The 23,442-nt window shown below is 55.7% G+C and overlaps 1 protein-coding gene across 2 annotated transcripts; it reads left to right on the top strand.

Moving 5' to 3' along the window:
- Positions 1–6,777: 6,777 nt before the first annotated feature.
- Positions 6,778–21,235, top strand: PDLIM4 (PDZ and LIM domain 4). Of its 2 annotated transcripts, XM_043912160.1 has the most exons (7): positions 6,780–6,963; positions 11,455–11,606; positions 15,125–15,203; positions 19,748–19,929; positions 20,136–20,299; positions 20,683–20,800; positions 20,920–21,235. In XM_043912160.1, exons 1-7 carry the CDS (start codon positions 6,871–6,873, stop codon positions 21,122–21,124), a joined length of 993 nt encoding a protein of 330 aa, XP_043768095.1. In that variant the 5' UTR covers positions 6,780–6,870; the 3' UTR covers positions 21,125–21,235. The 2 variants fall into 2 exon arrangements, with proteins under 2 accessions (XP_043768096.1, XP_043768095.1); XM_043912161.1 differs by lacking the exon at positions 20,683–20,800 and having other exon boundaries at positions 6,778–6,963.
- Positions 21,236–23,442: the final 2,207 nt, after the last annotated feature.

The following is a 23,442-nucleotide window of genomic DNA, read 5'->3' as shown; positions in this document are numbered from 1 at the left end:
GCTTCCTGTGTGGGAGAGGCACCCCTCTACACCCCCTCAACCCTGCCTCTCCTGTTCCTTAGGCAATCCTACCTTCCTACAAATAAGATGATCTCACAGGCAACAATCTGATCAGGTGTCCTCTCAGCGGGGGCCACGTTACATGTACATTCTTTGTAAGGGGGCGGGAACAAGAGATGTGGGGTGTGAGGAGCTCAGACCCCGACACCAAGGGCTCTGCCCATGTCCCACTGCTGAGCCTGGGTCTGCACTGCTATGGGCCTAGCCTTGGGAGGAAAAGTAAGTGGGAAAGGATTTTTGAAGATTCCTGGGAGCCAAAAATATAGCCACCCAGGACATGAGGCTGACTCATGAATCCCGCTCCAGCCCATTCACCCCATGGGCCCGGAGTAGCCTGAACCCAGCTTCACCCTTCCAGGCCTGTATCTGGCTTTTTCTGCTCTAATCCCCATGGCCCCCTGCACCTGGATTCCCACACCCTGGGGCCAGCTGGCAGCTGCTGCAATCTAGGGGCACAGTTCTGCTCCACTCTTCTAGCAACACAGACGGCCAGGCTCACACCAGGTGGTCACAGCTGGGGTGTCCCAAAGCCAGGTCCGGAGGTGAAGTCAGCCTGAATAGTCCATGCCAGCCTGTGACTCAGTCGCTAGAGGCACCCACAGGCTCCACTTGGCAGTGCTGGGCACCATCAGGCAGGGCATTTCACCAAGACAAATCAGAGACTAAAGTTGCTGGTGCTGTAGAGGGGTAGGTGGCCCTTAGAGACAGAGGATGCAGCTGGGACGACAGGCTGGACTGGAGTCCAGTACCATGCTTGCTGGACTCTTGGGGAAGTCTTCGAGGCCTCCACCAATCTCATCGTAGTCTCCAAGACTCTTGGGTAGTAGGAGACAGAGGCTAAATCTATACCAGTAAGAAAGTTATGAGGGGTAGGGGCTGCTAAGGTTCATCTTGAGGAGAAGGACTAGGAAGTCTGGAATTTAAATCTTTGAAGTTATCTCCAAATGAGGCTATACATTTTACATGGGTGTTATAAACATTTAATTGTTCAATACTCAGGCCTGAAACAGTGCCTGACCCATAGGAGGCTCTCAAAAATATTTGTTGAATAAATGACCAAAGCATAAATATCATAAACCATGATTCTTGAAATACAGTTTTCAGGGACTTCCCTGGTGGTCCAGTGGTCAGCCCACCAATGCAGAGGACACGGGTTCAATCCCTGGTTCAGGAACTAAGACCCCACATGCCAAGAGGCAACTAAGCCTGTGTGCCACAACTACTGAGCCCATGCTCCTAGACCCTGTGCTTCACAACACTCGAAACCACCGCAATGAGAAGCCTGTGCACCACAAGAAAGAGTAGCCCCTGCTTGCCTCAATTACACAAAGTGTGTGCACAGCAATGGAGAGCCCATGCACCACAGTGAAGACCCAGTGCAACCATCACATAAACAAATAAATTTTAAAAATCCTTACAACAAACAAAAAACACTATTCTCACGTTTTTTTCCATATTTATTTCACTGAAAGCCTAGAAATGTGGAAGTGGCCTGGCCTTCTCTCTGAGTGGCCTGAGTGTCAACTCTAATGGTCCGAAGAGGAGGAAAATCTTCAGCCAGGAGAACAGAGTGTCCTGGCCAGGTCACTGCCAAACATGAGTGTCTGTGGATGTGTGGACTGGGGCAGAGCTAAGCTGTGCCAGGACTCCAGGCCCAGGGAGTGAGTCCCAAGCTGACAGAGGAGCAGTGACATGCATCTCAGGAGCCTCAGTAATTAGATTCCTGGGCCGCCTCCCACGATTGTTCCTCTATGTCATCCTTGCACTTTCAGTAGTCTGACCTGTACCTGATAGCCATGTCTCTCCCCCAGAGCTGCAGAGGGATGGATCCTGAGCCCCTACTTATGCTAGAGTATGGTGATGGTCAAGCCAAGGCCGAGAGGGTCTAGGGAACGGACGCTGTTCCCTCTGCTGTTCTGCCTGGAGAAGCTGATTTGTAAAAGGAGGCACCGTCTCTGCTCAGGGACCCAGTGTGGCTGGCTGATAGAAGCCTTCAACTATCAGGGGAAGCTGGTGAGAACTCCAGCACTGGGCCTCTATTTAGGGGCTACAGGTAGCAGCACTGAGGCATTTGGTGCTTAGGAGAGGCTGGGTGATTCTAGAGCAAGCTGACTGTACCCTCTGGCCTGAGCAAGAAGCAGGAGGAAGGGTAAGCTTGGGGGTGTCCTTGAGGCAGGGGCTGAGACCATGGTGCCTTTGTAAGCTGCTTTCTTGAAGAAAGCACTCAGTCAACATGGGCCTCACTCCCACCTCTGACAACCTGTTCTGTCACTTCCCTACCTGGGCTGGGCTGCTCCTGGCTCTCCCACCTGTCTGCTGTCTCCTTCCATTCCTCCCAACACCCTCCACTCCCAGGCCTCAGGCCAGAGCCTCCTTGGGCCCAGCTGGGTAAACCTGCCCCCACCCTGCTGCCCGGCAGTCCCTTTGTTGGGTCCCAGAGCAGACGGGTTTTCTCTGTAAAAACAGACACAAAGCAGGTTCGACAGGGGTGCTATTGGGGACGGCAGGCATGATCGGGACAGGTCTAGTCCCCAGTGCAAGGGGCATGGCATAAGTCACCAATGCAGGGTCTAAACCCCTGATTGACTGCATAGAAAATATGTGAGCTTGGAGTGGACACTCACCCTTCTCAAGGCTCAGTTTTCTGATGAGAATTGGTTCTGCTTTCGTGTCTGCCCTGGAATCTGGCTCAGGGCCAGCAACGAGGCTCCGATTGTCAGAATTGGCTTTGTCCCTGTTTGGATCTTCAGAGGCTGATTTCCTCTAGAGCCTCTTGCCTCTCAGCCCCCAGGGGGGTTGCGGCGGGGTGGGGAGTCCCCACATCGCCAAGCCTACTTAATCAGGTCTAGGCTAAACATATAGCACGCACTCAAAAAGTTTGTTGAGGGATCAAATGGCACAAAACTAAAGCCGGGAAACTCCCTTTGTCATAGGCACGCCCTCCCCTGAGTTCTGCTGCACCAAACACAGCTCACAGGCCAGCTTTGTTGCCTCCCTGACTAGCCCTGTCATCCCAGGATATGTGGGGCATTGCCCTTAGTCCACTTCAAAAGCTACACCACCTCAGACCTTCTTTCCAGATGTCACCTGGTGCCCATGACCCTGGCTGTCTCCTCCCCTTTGAGAGCCCCTCAAATCTTGCTAAGGCCTGCCTTGCTCCCTATCACTATAGGGCCAAGCTCTGACCCTGCAGAAGGCCCCCACAGCCTCTCCCCATCCAGCCCTGCCCCAGACTGCTGTTCTCTCCACCCTGCAGACTCACAGGTTCCTAGCCTTGACCAGCAGACTGCTTAGTGAACAGACCCAACGAAGGCCAGAGGCCATGGGACCTGGAGTCGGGCCACATAGGCTACACTGAAACGGGAGTTTCTCGGGTTCTTCTTTGGGTATCCTCTGGGCCCTGGAGTGGCCAGGACTGTGGAGTGGGCATCCCGTGAAGAGGAAGTGCCCCTATCAAGACTCAGATCTCCTTGGAATCCAGGCTATTGACTGACAGGAGAGGGCTGGGCCTTGAAGGAAGGCTGTATTGGACTGAATAGAGCAGACTGTATCTAGAGATCTGTGGCCCCAGGGCCAGGACAGGACAGGTTAGGGTCTTGTCTCTCTGGTCAGCCCCTTGCACTTCACAGGAAGGTATCCTCAAGGGCTGCTCCATCAGTTTCACTACACACCCTACTCGGGGCTGCTTCCTACTCTGGGCGGTCCCCTGGGTTGGCCTCAACTTCAGCCTGAGACTGTTCCTGTTTCGGCCCTTCCCTCAACCCCCACCCTAGGCTGAGTCCCAAGGGCATCTCCCAAGGGCATCTGTTCCTGCTGGAGCCTGCCAGTCCATTGAGGAAAAAGCATTGTAGTTTCTCCTGACCTTGGACAGATCTGGCCACACACAGCAGGCCTGGGCATAGTGCCCTGAGCTACTTGAGGCTCCCCTGAAGGACAGGGCCCCTGAGCATGTCTCCAAGGCAGCAGGAACAGAAGAGCTCAAGTCTCTGCCTCCTGGATCCCCTCATGCCCTGCCTCTTTCTGGGCCATGGCTGAAGGATGAGCTGTAATAATAATAATTCCTGTAACAACAATAGTATTGTTACTAATGAATGGTTTTGAACACCCTTTCTGTGCCAGGCTCTCTGTGGCTGCTGGGGAAACATAAATAAATAAGATAGACACAGTCCTTGTCCCTACAGATCTCTCTACCACAGCCCTGGGCAGGCATGGGCCCTGGCATATGGAAAAGCACTCAATGTGTTTTTGTTGAATGAATAAAGAATGCATGAAGTGAGCAGTCTGGTTGTACCCAGCAGCAGAGATGCCTGGTGGGGTGTGCAATGAATAAGTGAAGGCCACCAGGGCAGAGGTGAGGCATGACCCAGCTGCCATCATCCCCACCTTGGAGAGGGCTCCCAGACCCTGTACACTGCCCTGTGACCTGGTACTTCAGCATGATAGGGATTCAGCAATACAGCAATCCCCCAGGGAATAAGAGCAATAAGCATGAAAAGGAAATTCTGAGAGTTTCTGGAGGGAGCATTGGGGATGGACTGAAGCAGCTTGCCTAACTCACTGTCCAAAGCAGGGCATCTCAGCAGTGAGCCTACAGTGTGACTCCTAAGAAGGTCTGCTTCCAACCTCCAGGAACTCAGCCTTGCCCAGGCCTGTGTCCTGTGGGAGGGTGCTGTCCGAAGCGGGCCTCTGACGTCCCCTCAAGTCAGGGACCCACTGTGGAGGATGACTGCCATGGACCCTGGAACTACCCCGGAAACTGCTCAATGATACGGGAAAGTTTATACCCCTTATTTTGGAAGAGCCACTCCCCACCACACCCCTGTCTTCAACCCTAGGGGAGAAACCTTCAGAGCTGGATTACCCAGCCCAGAGCCTGAAGGGCTAGGAAAGACATACTCAAGAGGACCACTCCTGGACAGGGGTGATATACTTCCCCCAAAGGAAGTAAAGAGGAAGGCAGTGAAGCAATTTCAGGATGGGGGTGGTGGTTGGGAGTCCTGGTGGGGCGTGTAAGCTGGGAGAAGTCTAAGGAAGAGTTTCAGGAATCCACTATGGGATGCCTTGGGCAGGAACTTCCTCGGCCTCCTGAGGTCCCACCTCCCCACAGCAAAGATCTGCACTATTTACATTCACTGTGGCTCTTGGAGTGCCGATGAGGTGTCTGATCACCCAGTCATGCTGTGCACTTAGTTCTCAGACAGTCAGTGACAATGTTAGCTGCTCCCAATCGCCACATCATTAGTGCAGTCCAAGTCCTGGGGATCCTCTGGCCTAAGGGCCCCTGACAGACCATCCAGCCACCGACTCTTTACTAGCCCTTCTGCTTGGTTGGTCCCTGTTGGACACAAGCCTGTACAGCGTTGAGCAGAAACCTCCTTGCTTACAGAATTCAAAGTTCAAGAGCTGGCACTCTCTGGTTATGTCCCCCCAACCCGTGCATTCCCGAATATGTCCTCCAACACACACACACACACCACTGCCACACACACCACTCATGTTTCTCTGCCACCTGAACAGACAGCAAACAGCAGCCCTTCTCCCAGAGAGGCACCCACGTTCCACCCTGAAGAGCACACCCACTTCCTTGGACTACCATAAGTGCATGCCTCTCAAGTGTCCTCTTTCTTGAGGTGTTATAGAGCTGACAGATCCATCTTACCCCATAACCTGTTAGCCTCCCAAGGGCAGCGTTCTTAACAGAAGCTGGACAAGAGGGCACACAGAGTTATCAAGAATGGCTAAGTGAGGGGCCTCCTCGGGGTCTGGAACAGCACACAGTGCTTCCCTGATGTAGCCAGGCCGAAGTGTCCATGACGGCCTGAGGGTGGTCAGTGGGGCCCGTACCAGGCCGTAGCACCTGCAAACGTGGCACCTTGACGGACAATGGCACCCTTCACGGCACCCTGAAGGACAATGGTTGAGAGAGGCCAGGAAGGTCGCAAGTGAAGGGCTGCCCCAGATTCCACTCCGCTCAGGTACTTCACACCCCTGCAGTGTGGCACAACCACAGCCGGAGCCACACAGTTGCTCCTTTCCTAGGTAGGTAGCTTTCCAAAACTCCTTACAAGGGAGGATGAAAAGGGGCCATGAATGCAGGAAGAAAGCCTGGGAGGATAGGGCAGCTGGAGAAGGCCTGATGTCCTGGGAAGCAGTGACACTTGTAAGGGCACCCCAGAGAGCCTTCCTGACCTCTCCAAGCCAGGTCGGGTACTTTTTTTGTGCCCCCTCCCATACTCGGCACTGCCGGCTGTCAACCTGAGTCTGTGACACTGGCCCAGGTCTGCTCAGGGGCAGGGCTCCCCATCGGGGCTCGCGGTTCAGAGGACTCCTCGCACGCGAGAGATGGGGCCCAGAACTGCCTGCCAGGACCCTGAGGAGGTTCGAAACCGGGCGAGGCCCCATCCCCCATCTGGGCAGCCCCCGCCCCCCATCTTTCCCCGGGCTGGGGCGCCGCCCCTCAGAAGCAACTTCAAAGGACCCGGCTTGAGCTTCCGCAGCCCGCAGAGCTGAGACTCGGGCAGGATCTCGGACGTCGGAGCCGTCAGGGTCCGGGGTCTCTGAGAACCTGGTGGGGGTGCCGGGCTGCAGGCGGTCGGGGCTGAGGGGCGGGTCCTCAGAGCCCCCCGAAGTGGGAGGGTCGGGTCAGCAGCGGGGCCAATCCCGGCGCGCAGGGAGCGGGGGCGGGGGCCGGGAGGAGGGAGGGTGAGGGGGCGGGCGGGCCGGGGGCGGGGCGCGGCGTCCAGGCGGCGGCGGGGACGGCGGCGGCTCCTCAGTGTCCGGCTCAAGCTCCGGCTGCGGCTCCGGCTCGCGATGCCCCACTCGGTGACCCTGCGCGGCCCTTCACCCTGGGGCTTCCGCCTGGTGGGCGGCCGGGACTTCAGCGTACCCCTCACCATCTCGCGGGTGAGTCCAGCGACCACAGGGCGGCGGGGTGGTCCTGAACCTTGAGACCCAGCCCTTGAGGTCCACTCGGGACCCGGATCCCCGACGTCCTGGGGGCTCGGAGGCCAAGCGTTGGCCTCGGTGACCCACAGGCTGTAGAGGCGGCTTCCAGGCTGGGCAGCGCCGCCCCAACCCCTCCCCCTCTCCATGGGCCTGCCTGCCCTGTCCCTCGGAAGATCCCCCCCCAAAGAGTTCACAAAGCAGCCTCCCTGCTGGCCTCATTTGGGGGGATTCAACCGCAGGCCACGGAAGGACCAAAGTCATGGGCCAGGGATCAGAACTGGTCAACAGAGGCCCAGAAATGCTGCTTACATTTGAACTCCTCCTGAAGATTTGGGGCAAAATGACTGAGAGACCCCTTCCCTTATCAAGGGTCCCTGCCAGCAGAGCTGTGTGACCCCAAAGAGGTCTGGGGTCCTCTCTGAAACTGAAGAAAGAAAGATCCAGCCAGGTCCCCTCTCTGGTTTTGGTCAGTCTCTCATTCATGACCTCAGTTGTCCTAAGGGGAAGTGACCAGGAATTTTTGGTTTCCAGGGGAAGGGGAGGCCTGTCTGTGCAGTTGTGAGACCCCTTCCCCACAATATTCACAAGGCCAGGGGCCAGGATAACCTCAGCCCAGTTCCTCAAGTTTCCTTGGCCATGCACTGCCCCAGGCTTAGGACAGCAGAGGAAGAGGAGGGGGCACAGCCCTGGGTGGTGGCTAATCCAGGGAGGACAGGAGAGCAGAGGAGAGGACTCTGTCCCTGTCAGGGGGTGCCCAAACTGGGAAAGACAGGATCCTGGCCCAACCTTGGAGTCCCATATTTGAAGGGCCAGAAGAGGAGACCCAGACTCTGACCCTAGGAGTCCCAGTGTAGGGGGCCAAGAAGAGAGAACCCTGCCCTTGGAGGCTCCCAGTACGAAGGGAAGAAAGGCAGGGACCTGGGGCTATCCCTTGACCCCACACAGGCTACTTTGGCCTTCGAGACCCTGTGTCATGGGAACTGAGAACACCTTCCCCCACCCCTCCGCCACTTCTTGCCATGGGGACTGGACCAAGCTGGCTGGGCTTTCTGAGACGTCTTTCTAGTTCTTGGGAGGGGTTGGGCACCTGGTAGGGCATGGCATCATGGAATACTGTTTCTGGGGGCCAGGGTGACAGGCAGGCCCAGCTGTCCTGGGAGAATTCCCACATCGGCCCTCACCCCACGGCCACTAGGTCTCTGGGGCTGAGTGATGTGGGCCTTCAGCGCATCCGGGAGCCTTTCATCTCCCACTTTCCTGAGAGAGCCCTGCGGTGTGTGTGTGTGTGAGGGGGCGGGAACACATCTGTGTCTGCCTGTGAATGTCATGCTGTGTGTCCACCCACCAAGGCAGGCTCGTGGGGGTGCTAGGCAGGCCAGCCGGCCAGGCACCCTGGGCGTGAGGCCGCTGACAGGCTCAGTGGCGGCGGCTGACGGCCGCAGGCGGCAGGGAGCAGAGACATCTGTTGCCCACGCGGCTGCCTGCCCGCCGAGGAAAGGCCTCCACACGTCACAGCGGCAGCAGCAGCGGCCTTGTTTGGAGCCGATCATGATGCAGGCCGCTGGCAGGCAGACAGGCTGAAACGAGTTTGCCAGGAAGAACCCCTCCTTTGTCCCCCAAAGTCACATAGCAGCAGCTCAGGCCTGAGGAGCCAGGATGGCTGAGCCTGGGTTTGGGTGGGATCTGGGGAGATTTACGGGGCTGAGGAGGCACAGGCCACAGCTTGCCCAGCAGGTACCTCAAGGGTGATTCTGCAGACACTGATGATATGTGGGAGTGTCCTCACCAGGGGGGTTCAAGACCCAACCCCTCCCACACTCATGGGGCTTCCCCCACCCGATGGAGGCAGCCACACTCAGACAGAGAGGAGGCTGGCTGCCTGGCAGAGCCGGGGCTATGCAACCTCAGCCCACAAAGCCTCGGAGAGCCCCCCCCCGCCAAAAAAAAACACTGTCCAGGGCTCCTTCCTCACAAACTATAGTGACTGACAGCCTTGGCATCCTAATTGGTGTTGCTACTACCAGGTCCCTAGAAACTAGTGCCCTGAACAAATACCACCAACTGTATGCCCAACTCCCTGGAGGGGCTTTTTGCATCTAGACCAGGTGGAGTGACACAGGGGCTTTAAAAGTAACTGCTTTGGTGAGGCCGCTGGTTCATGCCCCAGTCTCCCAGCTGACCTCACTGCTCCTCTGTTTCTTCCTTTTATCTGTTTATCCTGCATTCAGCATCCAGACAAATTGGCCTGCATTCAACTCTCTCCTGTGATTTCCCTGTTTAGAATCCTCCCTTTTCCCCAACTGCCCAGGAGAGATGCCAGCTTCTCTTCTGGGCCTACAAGACCTGCAGGTCTGGTCCCTGCTTTTTTTCTGATTTCATCTCTTCCACTCTCTCCTCACCAATGATATTTTGGCCACAGAAGCCTGCGTTTACTCTCAATCCAAGATGAGCCATTATACATGCTGATCCTTCTACTCAGAACACCTCTATGTTTTATAGAAATGCACACTGTGGTTAAGAACAAAGGATTTGGAATTGGTTGGGTTGAAACCCTAACTCTGCCGGTTATCAGCTGAGTGTCCTGTGCTTCTCTGGGCTTTGGTTTCCTCATCTAGGAAATAGGCTTGCCTTGAGGACTAATGAAACAATGCATGTAAAGGCAATTGGGAGAGTCACGGTTTCCTGGCCTCACGCCCTCTCTGACCAGAACTCCCGAGCTAGCAGCGCTGGCAGAGCCCCAGCCACCCCTGCTTTCGAGAACTTCCTCCACCCACAGGGGCCTGAATGCACCCCTTGTACTGGCTGAGTCATCCTGCCGCTAGCCACCCCCTGAGGAAGAAGACTCCTCTCCAGAATGGGGAATGGGGCAAAGTACCCCATACCCAAAACCTCTCTTTCTTCATCTGTAAATAAGGGTGAGAACAGCCTCTGTCTCATTAGGTGGTTGAGAGGTTGCCATGAGCTAGTTATGGCTAAAGCACTGAGCCCAGGCCCTGCTACAGAGCAGGTATCCATGAAAGAGAGGGGCCTGGCAGGGCCTTGAGGGGGGAGGGTGGGATGGTGCCAAGTAGGTGCCTCCCCTGGGAAGACAGGCCTATGTTGGTGCCAGTGTCCAACAAGGGAATATTAATGGTGGCTGAGGGTATCATGGTCTAGAAGAATATCCCTTGGGGCAGCCTATTTTGGCGCAGGTCAGCTCGGCAGTGCCCACACCAGAACTCCAGCCAAGGAGCTGCCAGCACCTCAGCTTTGTCTACTCACTACAGAGAACTGGCTAAGCAGAGCCTGGCCAGGCTTCCAGGAGCTCCCGCCCCATAGGAACAGTGTCACTGACTGCTCTTGAGCCATGGCTTGCCACTAGCTAAGAGGCTGGGAAGAATGAGGGTCCCTAAAATCTCTCCAAAGGCTGTGCAGGGACCAGAGACAGGGTAAAGGATGTCCTATTGCCTGAATTCCCCCCAGGCTGCTTACTTAGGCATCCCATGAGTCTATCCCCAACCTCATGTGACTCACGTCAAGGGATCAGCATTGAAGGAGGCTCCATTGTGGACCCTGCTGACGCTCTGGGGTCCACAGTGGCACTGGGGTGGCCTCAGTGCCTGTCCTCCAGAGGAAAGCTAGCTGTGATCCAGGAATGCAGGCTGGCAGCCGGAAGTAGATGGCCCTCAACTTGCCTGGGGAGGTGACAACACAGAATGAGGTGCTAACACTGTTAGGGGAGCTAAGTGATAAAGGCGGCACACAGGGTACTGCGGGGCCCCAGACGAGAGGCTCCAAGGGGAAATGCCTCTGTGGAGAGCCTAAGACCTGAAGGATGACGAGGAGTAAGCTGGTAACCAGGGTTTGGGGGGTCAAAGGAGTGTATTCCAGGTAGAGGGAACAGCACCTGCAGAAGTGTGGCGATAAGAGGGAGCTCTCTGGTGCCTGTGAGTAATTCACGTGGTCTGGATAGAGTGTGGGTTCAGTTCAGTAGGTGGAGGTAACTATGGAGGGGTGGGGATGAGAAGAAACAAGGTCACTAAGGGTTTGAGTGTCAGGTCAAGGGACTTACTCTGTGGTCTGGCTGGATGGGGCAATGTAAGCTATGTGTCCATGTTTGGAATTAACTACCTATTTGAGAGCACATATCCCTGTGTGTCCCCTGCACGTCCATGGGCATGTATGCGGGCTGCAAGAGTGACATCGTACTTGTTCCAGCCCAGAGGAACCTCCTGTCATATGCCATCATATCGCACCAGACCTCCGTGAGCGGCAGTCGGGGCCTTTAGCGCAGAGGCTCCAGCCAGGCCATGTGGGAACTCAGTCAGTCTTATGGTCTGCCCACCCGCAGGTCACATTGGCAGCAGGGCCGCACTGGCACAGTTCTGGGGTTGGCAGGGGTCTGTAGCAGAGCCTGCAGCAAGGCCATGTAATGACCAATGCCCAGCCATCTGGCTTGTCCACCCACAGGTCCATGCTGGTAGCAAGGCTTCCCTGGCTGCCCTGTGCCCTGGAGACCTGATCCAGGCCATCAATGGTGAGAGCACAGAGTTCATGACACACCTGGAAGCACAGAACCGCATCAAGGGCTGCCGTGACCACCTCACGCTCTCCGTGAGCAGGTACGCGGAGGGCAGGCTGAGCCAGAATGATGGGGGTGAGTTAGGGGAGGATGAATTCTGGGTCACCAGCATCCTGGGTGAGCAGGGCCTCACACAGCCTTTCTGCTTCTGCTCCCTGGCACCCCAAGCCTAAGGAGCTGCGCTCTCACAGGGGGTTGGAAGGCACTGTTTGGAGATGTGGGTGGCTTAAGAAAGGAAGGAGCCCCCATTTAATCTATTGCTGGAACTATGTTGGGGTCTTATGGCAGGGAGTAGACAACCCAAAATCAGGGCTGAAATAAGACCTGGGGTAGCCTTACGCCGGGGGTGTCGGGGACGTGTGATCTCTGTCCTTTCCCCACCCATGAGTGACCAGCTTGATGAGCAGTTCAAAAAATTTTATCGGCCAACACCTTGTTTAACTGTCAAACCAACTTGATAAGGTAAAATCTAATATAGGCTCCACTTTACATGTGAGACAACTGAGATTCAGAAAGTTTGGAGGGTGCTTCAAGTCACACAGTGGAGCGATGGGGAAGCACAATTTGTCTGACCCTAGGTCTCTCTCAGGCTCACCAAAGATGCCACTCCCTCTGCTTGACTGCTGACCCGTCAAACCTTGCTGAGGCTGATGGCAGTTGGCTGGGTCCTGCCTCAGCGGGATCTCCCTCCCCCTGTCTTCCCTGGATCCAGAGAAGTCAGACATAATTGCTCAGCTCTGCCACGTTCCCTGTTAGCAGGGACTTTCCACGATCCCCTGTGGATGTGTGTAGGCGAATTCTCCCCAAACCACAACGTGGCCAACCAGGCCTTAGAGCTGGTGGGGCAGAGGGTAATCCATTGGCTCAGAGCCGTTAAACATGGTGGGAAGGCTTCTGAAGTAGCCCCATTTGAGTCTGGCCCTGCTCTGGGCTGAAGTCAGGACCCCTGACTCTTCTCCGGGCTGAGTGGGCCCAGTTGCAAGTCCAGGGCCTGGTACACTCCACCTGGCCTGCAGTGAGGAGGCCCTGGCCCAGGAGTTCAGCAGAGCTGGCTCTCTTCCAGACTGTGAGGGCTCTGAGGTACACGAGATGACCTCCATGAGCCTGGGTTTCCTTCTCCATAAAGCACGATCACACTCATCACCCTCTCTGAGACGGGGGTACAGGCTGGCTGGGGGAAACATCAGTACTGCTCTGCCCATGAGGCCACCCAGCTTGGCTGGGTTCCTGGGCCCTGACTCACCTCTGGCCTTGACTCTGCTTGGCCAGATAAAGGAAGCCCTCGTAGTAGTGGGGCGAGGGGCAGGGGAGGCTCACAGGGGGCCTGACTCAGGAGGTCTGCAGAGGGGATAATGTCAGGGGAGGGTGGCAGGACGGGGGCAGGGTGGAGGTCCCCCTTCCTTCCTTCCTTCCCTGGTCATTTGTTCCGAGCTAGGCATGGATGGAGCCAGGGGTCCCCTGACCTGTTCCACTCTGGGTGTTTCACCTCCCAGATACTGCTGGACATGGAGCCAGGGAGAGCACATTGTCTCCTATCACAGATTCTGGGTTCCAGCCCCAGCTCTGCACTTGAGAACTGTGCTGTCCTCCAGCTGGTGACTTAGTATCAGAGCCCTTAGCTTCCTCAACTTCAAAACAGAGGATCTGGAATTAGTGACATACAATGTCTGCTCAGTCAGGTTGAAAAGCTGGGGTCCTTTCCCCCAGCCCCCTATCTCTAATTCTCATGTATGCAGATTCTGGGGGATCAAGACAAGGACCACCTTGACTTTCTGGGCCAGCATCTCTTGTCCTGGGGACTTTCTCACCTACAAGGCCCCTGATCCTGCTCTGTCCTGCCTGCTGTGCCAGGATTTATGCCTGAGGCCCAGACATGGACCTGGCGAACTGGCTGGAGGGAGCTTCTGTGTGGAGCTCTGCCCAGGCCAGCCTGCCTACCTACTGTCTTGTGTACAGAGAGCTCTAATCCTCCACAGACTAATTCCAATTCATCACAGGATGAAAAGTGAAGTAAAGGCCCAGCTTCCCTGCTATGCTTACTTTGTCTGGAACTCAGTCAGATATCCAGCAGTCCAAGCTAACCTGGGCACGTTCTGTAGGTCCAGGACCTTCCTGGCATCAGCTCCAACCCCAGGGCCTCTGGTCAGATCCCTGTCACCTATTACATGTGACACAAGATGGATTTGCCCAGCCCACCCTTTGGGGGCCTTAAAGATGGCAGATAGAGCTACCTGCCCAGTCTAAAGTGTGGAGATCTGGGGGTGGAATTTGACACACAAATAAGCCTTTCATTCCAATCTGATGCCTTGGGCTACTCTCCTGGCTCTGGGTACTTTGTACCCTCTGATCCTCAGACCTCAGGCTTGTACCTCTCTTCTGGGCAGGACTTCAAGGAAGTATAAGGCCAAAGAGCCACATGAGATGTCCTAGGTTTATCCCAGCAGAGTTCTGAGTATGTCCAGGCCATAGTTAACTGTGAGTTAGGGCAGTAACTTGGGAGCATGGCTGAGGGTGCTGGAGCCAGATGCCAGTGGGGGTGGGACCGCATAGCCTTGGTGCCACAGGCCTCTGAAAAGCTGTGGAGGAGAGAGGTAGCCTGCAGGGGACCAGGGAATGGGCAGTGGTGAGCAAGAGCAGAGGGACTGTGGACTACAGGTGTGGTCAGATCGTTAAAATCCTCTTCTGAGTGGAGGGAGAGGGGCAGGGTTGAGCTGCTAACCCAGTGGTGAGACCCCTGAGAAGTCCCAGGAGGCCCTGTGGGGTGGAGTTGGGACATTATTCCCCTTTGATGTAACCAGTCTCACTCACACTCACCTGCCAGTCCAGGGTCCACACACCCTCCTGGCCTGCCTTCTCACAGGACTAGTTGGTGGCAGGACTGGGCCCCAGGCCTGTAGCCTCCCGGCCCCGCCTGCCCCACTGATGGCAGGTTTATGATGTTTTTCTCCCTCCTGAGTGGTGTTTGGCTTTTGGTTTCTATGGCGAAGCAGGAATTTCCTAATGGCCTGTTTCCCATCTGGGCTGGGCAGACATTGGTGATGACTCTGCCGGCGGCTACAGGAGGGGAGGTGCACCCCTCAGAGCCTCCATCTCACTTCCCCCCACAGTCCCCGGGTGCCTGACCCGCAGGCCTGGGCAGAGCTGTGGATGGAAGAGGGAGGAGTGGTGGGCTCCCAGCTGATCAGTGTGTGAGGCCTGGCTTGCCCCGCCCGCCATGAGCTTGGCCCTCTCTGTGCAGAGCTTCCATGGGTGACAGAGAGGGTGGAAAAGTGGGGAAGCTGTAGGGCTTCCTTCCTAGGAACCAGACCAGAGTGGGAAGGAGCAGCTGGTGGAGAAGGGACACACAGCCTACCCCAGGATCCCGAGCTGTGTCTCCTTGCCGAAACGGCCGCCATTCTGGTACAGGGGAAAGTGCTGGGGTGGTAATCCTCATCCGTGCAGAGTACCGAGTCTGGTCCAGGGTGGCCCTGGGCCCAGACCCCAACCCTTCTTGGTCCTCGTCCCAGGCATAGTGGGCTAATAAGCAGAGATTTGTGACCATCCTAATTTCTGCCACAGGCCTGAAGGCAGGAGCTGGCCCAATACCCCAGAGGACAAGGCTCAGGCACACAGGATCCACATCGACTCCGAGGCCCAGGTTTGTACTTACACCACCTGACCTAGCCTGGCCTGGCTCAGAGCAAGCCCAGGGCAGAGAGGCTGGGCCTCACCCACAGGTTTAACTGCGGATGTCCTCACTGTGGTTCTCAGATGCCCACGCCAGAGACTGAAGCAGAAGGCTTCTCCGAGCCCTGTCCACGCCCCCTCAGGTGCTCCCCAGGTGATGGGTACCTGCAGTGGGCTCTGCCGGTACCCCAGGCAGTCCTGGACTGTGGGACAATAGTGCCTGTGATGGGCAGGGACTGGGCCAGGCTTTGGCTCAGGGCTACCACCTACCCAGCTGGGTTGCCCAGTGATGCCAAATCAGGAGGAAGTCACCAGGCTTGGGGGCAGGGTGGGGGACAGCCACAGGCTGTGGAGTGACCACAGGTTATGGGGTACTCTTCTGTCTCATCCTAACCTTGGGCACCTACCTGGCCAGAGCCAACCTTAGAATATAAGGCACTGCCCTGCCTATCCAAGACTGAAGTTTTCTCCCAGCCATTCTGCAGTTGCAGCTAGCAGACCTCAGGCTGCAGGCCTATCTGCTCAGTTACCTTTCTGTGTATGACAAGAGTCACAGCTATGGTGCCGTCCTCAAGGAATGTAAGGTGAGGCCAGGCTGCGTTAGGGCCTCATTTTGCCATGGGCCTGAGGGGTAGCCCAGGTGGCAAGGCTGAGGTATCCAGAGTGAACTTGACATCTCTGGGGCCACAGAGTTTAAACAAGGTGGAAACTCGACTGGTCTGTGATGGATCCAGAACTTGGGACCTAGCATGTGGGACTATCTCTCATCTCCACTGTCTCTCCATGGCGGCTTTGCTATATGTACCAGAGGGAAGGATTTGCTGTGGTCTTGCCCTCACCACCTATCCCAGCCCCCATCTCTCTCTGATGTTTGTTTCCAACTTTGCTTTTACTGGCATCCCTGAGGCCAGATATATACCATATGCAGGAAGTGCCCATTCTGGAAGGGGAGAAGCACCTAGCAGTTCTGGGATGGCAGAAGCCAGGGGTCGAAGGAGTCCAGAGAGGTATAAAACTCAATCAAGGGGTCAGAGAGAACTGGAGGAGGGCATATCCAAGCCATGACCTGAGGGTCTAGGAAGAATAAGGCAAACAAAGGGGCTTGGAGAGAAGTGTGCCACGTACAAAGTAAAGCACATACAGAGGCCCAGAGGTGAGATTGTGCACCAGAGGCTCAGAGAAAAGTCCCAGGGGTGGCTGGGAGCAGAGGGGAGGGCTAAGGGCTCTCAGTTTCCTCTGCCCCAGGCCTCAGCTGTTCGTGCAGAGATCTGTGGCCACACCTGCGTCTCAGGAGCTTGCTCCTCATAGTCCCATAGACCCATGGGGACAGGAGGTGGGAGACATAGACAAGTCAGCCAGGCCTGATATGGGGCTGACAAATGGGGACAGCATGGTGCAGGCCCCCAGCTCATGCATGAGCCCAGCACTCACGTGTAAGTGTCAGGCTTTGCAAAGTGAAGCTCAGGTCTGCTGAGTCCTCCGGGAGAGGCTCTGGGCCAGGGGGGCCAGGGGCTGGAGGGCAGTTCCCCCTGCCCCCACACTTCCCCTCACTGACCTCCTCAAGGGCCAGGCTGCTGGTGGCTCAGGCTGGAAGCAGAGGGATTTTCCACAAGCAGCAGGGCAACCTCTTAGCTACTGCGCCCATTTTGTACTTAAAAGGTCATGAGCTCCATGGGTGGCGACAGAAACACCCCCACCCAGCCCCTGCCCGGTCATGTCCTCAGTAACACAGACACAGGGCCCATTGTCCCCATACTGCTCCCACCTTCTGCCTGCAGGGGGGACGGGGGTGGGCCCAGCTGGAGCCATCACAGGAGGGGAAAACCACAGCTGGCCCTCAGACCAGCACAAGGTACCCTGGCACTCACCAACTGGGGTTTCAGGCCCTCCTTCCATATAGGGTCATAGAAGACTTCTCTCAGGCCTCACATGGGAACACAGCCCACAGTGAAGGAAGGATGGTGATCGGGAAAGGTTTCCCAGAGGGGGTGGCATTTGAGCTGAGAACCAGGTGATGGTTTAAGGCAAGCCAGGTGCAGCAGGCAGTGCAGGACTCAGCCTGTCCTCTCCAGACAAGCAGAGAGTCGAAGCTCGGCCTCTGGGAGGTACCACCTGCTCACCTGGATTTAGTGCCCACCTCTGTCCGAGTTGAGTGTCCCAGATTCTGACCACAGGCACGTGGGAGCTGATGAGCAAGCCCACGGTTACCCCCATGCTATGGAGTGACACATCGAGGCTTCAACAACTAAATCAGCAGCTGGCAGAGACTCGGGCCCCGAGAGCACTCGGGCACATCATGGAGAGGGGAAGTTCAGGAGTGGGGGCTCAGGAATGCTCATGACAGCCATTCATCCAATGATAGATGCGTGCCACGCACTACGCTCAGCGCTTTATATGCAAAGGTCTCATTTTATACCCACCAGGAACTTATGATATAGAAAGCATCATGTTCCCCTTTCACAGATGAGGAAACTCAGGTTCACAGAGGTGAAGTAGCTGGCTCAGTGAGTAAGTGAGAAAGCTGGGACTCAACCAACACTGAGGTCATCACGTGTGTCTTAACCGCGGAGAGGCTGCTACATGGGTGGCTATGGGAGGGGCAGGGGCTCTGATGACCCTGCAGTAAACCCCCACACCCTGCTGGGCAGGGGTAAGTTGAGGGCCTTCTTCCTCTAGGTCCTTCTAGCCCCGCATCCTGTTGAAGCCTCTTTTGTATGGGGCCCAGCCCTGCCCCCACAGTCCATGGCCCATCTGGTCCCCATTAGAGGCCAGGCCAGCCCTGGCCTGCCTGCCCTGCAGACACACATGGGAGAGTGCTCGGGTTTCTCAGGGGCTTTTCTTGGACCCAGAAGGGTAAAGGTTTTTCTGCTGCTGTTGCCTCATTGATGGGGGCCCACCTGGGCAGCGAGAGACCCTCTCCTTTGTCTTTTAGGGTGGGAGAAGCTGGGACTCCAACCCTGCTCAGTCACTCAGCTGCTAGTTCACCCATTCCTCATGCTCCTGCCCAGCTCAGAGCCTGCAGAAAGCAGCAGCTTGGGCAAAGCCCTGCAGGCTCAACTGTGCCCCAGATGGAGGCTGCCCGAGTCCTAGGCTTGCTCTTTCCCCCTATGGTAGGCCTCCTCTCCTCCCACCTGACAGCCCTGTTCACACTGTAGAGTGGAGGGACAGTTTATATGTTTCCTCCCAGACTGGGGCTGAGGACACCTTCATGGCCTGGGCTCTTGGGCCCTACCCTAAAGTCAGGGTGCTCTGGCTACCAACTGTGTCCCTGTCAATGGATAGGGACATGGTCATCCCCAGCATGACCAGCTCTGGCTCCAAGTACACATAACTCTGTGTGATTAGGTGTATGTAGGTGGACTGGCTGATCCATGTGTGTGTCTGTAAAGGTATTGTGAGAGTGTGCATGCCTGTTAGCATACTGCTGAGGACAGGCCTATGTACCTACAAACTAGAGGAAACACGGCCCTGAGCACTGCAGGGACAAAGGTCCCCAGTCCCCATTCAGACCCGCACCTGTAAAGAAACTTCCCTCTTCTCATGGGTTGAGGAGGCATATTCAGGGCATCCTTCTCCTAGATGACTCTGTCATGGGCATCAGGCTGGCTGTGGGGTCATGGGATGGGGAGCTTTGAGCCCTGGCCTGTTCTCTGCCCCTCATCTGCTCTGTCTATGGAAGGCCACCCATTTTTGCCTGGGAAGCAGGAAGTGGGGGTGAAAATACAGGCCTAGAGGAGGCTGACCTCATAATGGTACCTTTTCTTAAAGAAAAAAAAATTTATTTGGCTGTACTGGGTCTTAGCTGCAGCATGAGGGATCTTTGAGCTTTGTTGTCATTGCTTGCTGGATTTTTAGTTGCAGCAATCAAACCCTTAGTTGTGGTATGTGGGATAACATTCCCTGACCAGGGATCAAATCTGGGTCCCCTGCATTGGGACTGCAGTCTTAGCCACTGGACCACCAGGGAAGTACCACAATGGTACCTTTAAACCTCCTGCTCCTGCCAAAGGGTCCTGGGACACAATGATTGATGACCTTTCCTGGCTGTAGAACAGGAGTTCCTGTTTTGCATTCTCAGCCATGGGCCCATCTAGTACCCAGCGCGGTTCTGACAGGTAAAAAAACCTGTCACCAGGACCACCATCGCAAGGAAGCCACACACTCTGCAACAGGCATACTGGCCTTAAAAGGCTTCTTGGCATGGTCCTGCCCAAACACCACCCACATGGGCAGTGGGAGTCAGAACCACCACAGGGCTCATGAGCCAAGGTTGAGTCTCAAGGATTCAGGGCTTTTGTGTCTGACTTTCCATAAGCATTTCTCATTTCTTCAGGGGTTGAACCAGGCCCAAGGCTCAGCCTTTCCTCCACAGACCCGTTCCCTGACTAGGCACCATAGCCCAGAGATGCCTGAGCAAGAGTAGTCAGCCAACACCCAAGAAGGCTTGGCGTAGCAGGGCACAGGTGGGTGTACCACAGAGGGTCTCCCAGTGCCTCCGGTTTCTCTCTCTCCTAGGACGGCAGTCCACTGACAAGCAGGCGGCCCTCAGCCACCGGGCTTGGGCCAGAAGATGGCAGGCCGGGCTTGGGATCTCCTTACGGGCAGTCGCCTCGCCTCCCAGCCCCTCACAATGGCAGCAACACTGAGGCTACTTTACTGGCCCAGATGGGTGCCCTGCACGTGTCTCCACCCCACAGGTAGTACAGAGGCAGGACCTTGGATGCCCTACCCAGATCCCATCTTAATTCCTGATCCCTCAAATCTCACACCAGGTCCCATCTTGACCCTTAACCTTGAGTCTCAGCTGGTTGCATTCTGACTCATGAAACCTCACCAGAACTCTGAACTGGCAGGGGAAGGCTGGTACTGCAACCCTGTCCCACCGTGCATCTCTTTCGTCCAGCACTGACCCAGCCAGAGGCCTTCCGAGGAGTCGCGACTGCGGAGTCGACCTGGGCTCAGAGGTGTACAGGATGCTTCGGGAGCCAGCTGAGCCTGCAGCTGCGGAGCCCAAGCAGTCAGGCTCTTTCCGCTATTTGCAGGGCATGCTGGAGGCCGGCGAGGGCGGTAGGACTCTTTTCTTTACCCCACCTGTCTTCACACTCCTTGAGGTAGCAAACTCCGCCCTCAGGACCTAACCTATCGGCGCTTTCGCGACCCCACGTCTTGCTTCCCAGCCATTAGCCCCTCCCACGTGTCCCGCGTGACTTAGCGACTGAACAGCATCGTGTGTTCTCTGCCCCTCCTCACACCCCTCGCTGCACCGGGGCTTTCTGATCAGCACTCCACTGGAATCGCAACTCCTCCTTTCACGCCCCTCCAACCCCCTCCCCAGTCTCTTTGCGGGTGGCTCCGAAAGTAGGGCGCAGCCCCGCACTCCGCAGAAGTAAAGTTTTCCGCTTTTTCTGACCTCCGCAACGGGCTCTGGCAAATCGCTCTCTGGCTTTCAGGGGAACGGCCCGGACCTGGCGGTCCCCGGAACCTCAAGCCCACGACCAGCAAGCTAGGCGCTCCGCTGAGTGGCCTGCAGGGGCTGCCCGAATGCACGCGCTGCGGCCACGGCATCGTGTGAGTACCTCCCGTGCCTTCCCCACCTGCCCCCAGCGTCCCCCGTCCGAGGCCCTGAGTAGGGCCGTGCTTTACTGAGCTGTCAGCCCCTGACGCCGTCCTCTCCGATCACCCTCTAGGGGCACTATCGTCAAGGCGCGGGACAAACTCTACCACCCCGAGTGCTTCATGTGCAGCGACTGCGGCCTGAACCTCAAACAGCGCGGTTACTTCTTTCTGGACGAGCGGCTTTACTGCGAGAGCCACGCCAAGGCGCGCGTCAAGCCGCCCGAGGGCTACGACGTGGTGGCGGTGTACCCTAATGCCAAGGTGGAACTCGTTTGAGCCGCTCCCGGAACGTCGCGTCCCCGCCTCTGCTTCTTTTAATGTCCCCGCGCGATCCGTGTAAATATGTGTTTGCGCCCTGGCTGTCTAATAAACTTTCTCCGCTCCGCCTGTGCTGTGTCGGTGCCCTGGCCTGCCTCCCTCCAACACAGGCCCTGGCTCCCGAGTGCTGCACTGGTCCAGATGCCAAGCATTTTCTCAGGCACTGGTTATAACGGTGAGCAAGATAAATACTGTGCTGTCTGGCTCAGATGATAGAGAATCTGCCTGCAATGCAGGAGACCTGGGTTCGATCCCTGAGTTGGGAAGATCCCCTGGAGAAGGAAATGCCTACCCATTCCAGTACTCTTGCCTGGAGAATCCCATGGACAGAGGAGGCTGGCGGGCTGCAGTCCATGGGGTCGCAAAGAGGCGGCCATCACTAAGCGCCTTAGTACACCTGTCCTTAAGAAAGCCACAGCCTGGGTGGATGGCAGACATGAATCACAAGGGCAAGTCTATTAATAGGGAGGGGAGGTCTGAGGTGCTTATAAGGGGACATCACTCCAAAGGGTTTGATCTGTATGGAGTCAAAGAAGGTGTCTGCTGGGAACTAAGGGATGTGGGAGGGAAGAGCTCCTCAGGGTGAGGAACTGTGTGTGCAAAGCAGTGTTAAAAGCGAGTACAGGCAGGAAAAGCCCCGTGTGGGCACCAGCAGGAGCGCGGGCGGCCCCTAGCAGCCGCAGGAGGGACTACCGCGCCGGGATACGACGGGAGATCACCGGTTTGGCTGCGGGCGGTATCTGCCTCCCGGCCACCTCTGCCTTCTCGCTTCCGGGTCGGCCCCCCACCCCCGCGCCCCCACCCCCCGGCCCCGTAGCGGTTAGTTCCTTTCCTTCTCCTTCCCCCACTCTGCCCACCAGAGGGCGCGCGGAGTGAGTGAATGAGTGAATGAGTGTGTGCGTGTGTGTGAGAGAGAGAGGAAGATTTTAGAAAGAAAAGAACACTCGCCTCCGAAGTCGAGAGTAAACGCCACTCTTCCTCGGAGGCCCGGCGGTGACAGCGTGGCGGGGCGGCCCTGAGCCCTTCCCGGCTCCGTTGCACAGTCCGGTACAGACTCGCACTTTAAACAAATATAGTGGTAGCAGAGTTGATGAATCCTGGCTATTCACACACGATGATGACGCGTCCTGGACTCCGGGTCACGTGGACTAACCCTCTTGTTAAGTTGCTCAGGACAGGAAGCAGCCTTGTTTATTTAGTGAGCCCCCAGTAATGTACGTTTGTGCTATTTTCAGTTTTGTACTATCACAAACCACAAAAGACTGCTATCAGTTCACACTCTCACCATCGGCATACAACAGTACTCACTTCCTCATGCTCTTGCCAACTCAGGGTATTATCAGGTTTTTGTTTTTATTTTTGCCAATCTGATAAGTAAAATGAGATATGTAGTTGCTTTAATTTGCATTTCTCTGATTACCAGGGATGAGCATTCATTCAACAAATATTTGTTGTGTTTGCTAGTGAGTGCTGAGTGAACAGGAAACAGAACGGTCTTCTCCTTCCAAGAATTCCTCTAAACGCTTCACTCATTTTTCCGAGGTTTAACTGTTTAATGATAGATAGCAACTTTTCATATTTTTGCAAGAATCTTTGTTACTGGACTCTATTCCACTGAACTATTTTCTCATTATTGAGACAGTATCATATTGATTTAATTATTACCTTTTAAAGAAGTTAACGTGCCAATCTCTTCTCCTTGTTCTTTGTTTACAAACATGCCAAGATTATTCTCGTACATTTCCATTTGTCCAGCAATTTAGACTCAATATCAGGCTCTGGAAAAACAGACAACAAACCTCTTTGAACCGTGACTGGGGTTACCCTGAATCTACAGACTCAGGTAAGAAGAACTGGTTACAGTCCTTTCCTCCCAGAGGAATCTGTGATCTGTGCTTATTCTGCATTTTTTCAGGTTGATGAAATAAAAATTCAGATCTTAAGGCAAGACCAAAAAAATGTAAACATAAAACCTTCTCTGCCCTTTGGCCTCCTCCTTTCCCTCAAGCGTGTATTGTGCAAGCTGCCAGGTGGTTAAACAGACCTCCACACTGGCAGAAATGCTGCTAGACCATAAAGATCAATTTTTCTCCAGGTACCAGCCACGTAATTCCTTAGAAAGTAACATTCCTTTCTCAACCTTGTAAGGGTTCATGCTGACCCACCACCACTTGCCTTGTATGTGCAAACATATTTGAGGAACTTTATATGCAATGCCAATATATAATTTCCCTTAAAGATAGCGACGGGTGCAGAATAGACGGGTCAGACCACCT

Source organism: Cervus elaphus, chromosome 9 (genome assembly GCF_910594005.1).
Source record: "Cervus elaphus chromosome 9, mCerEla1.1, whole genome shotgun sequence".
In the NCBI taxonomy this organism is placed as follows: Eukaryota; Metazoa; Chordata; class Mammalia; order Artiodactyla; family Cervidae; genus Cervus; species Cervus elaphus.
Note: the sequence above shows the minus strand (reverse complement) of the source record. Positions and strands in the feature narration are given on the sequence as shown.

What these genes read in the sequence shown, in the direction of transcription:
- PDLIM4 (XM_043912160.1), top strand. Translation starts at nt 6,871, where the DNA reads ATGCCCCACTCGGTGACCCTGCGCGGCCCTTCACCCTGGGGCTTCCGC. An exon ending in ACATCGACTCCGAGGCCCAG is followed by an intron (nt 15,204 to 19,747) that starts GTTTGTACTTAC and finishes TCTCTCTCCTAG; the next exon opens with GACGGCAGTCCACTGACAAG. An exon ending in CACGTGTCTCCACCCCACAG is followed by an intron (nt 19,930 to 20,135) that starts GTAGTACAGAGG and finishes TCTTTCGTCCAG; the next exon opens with CACTGACCCAGCCAGAGGCC.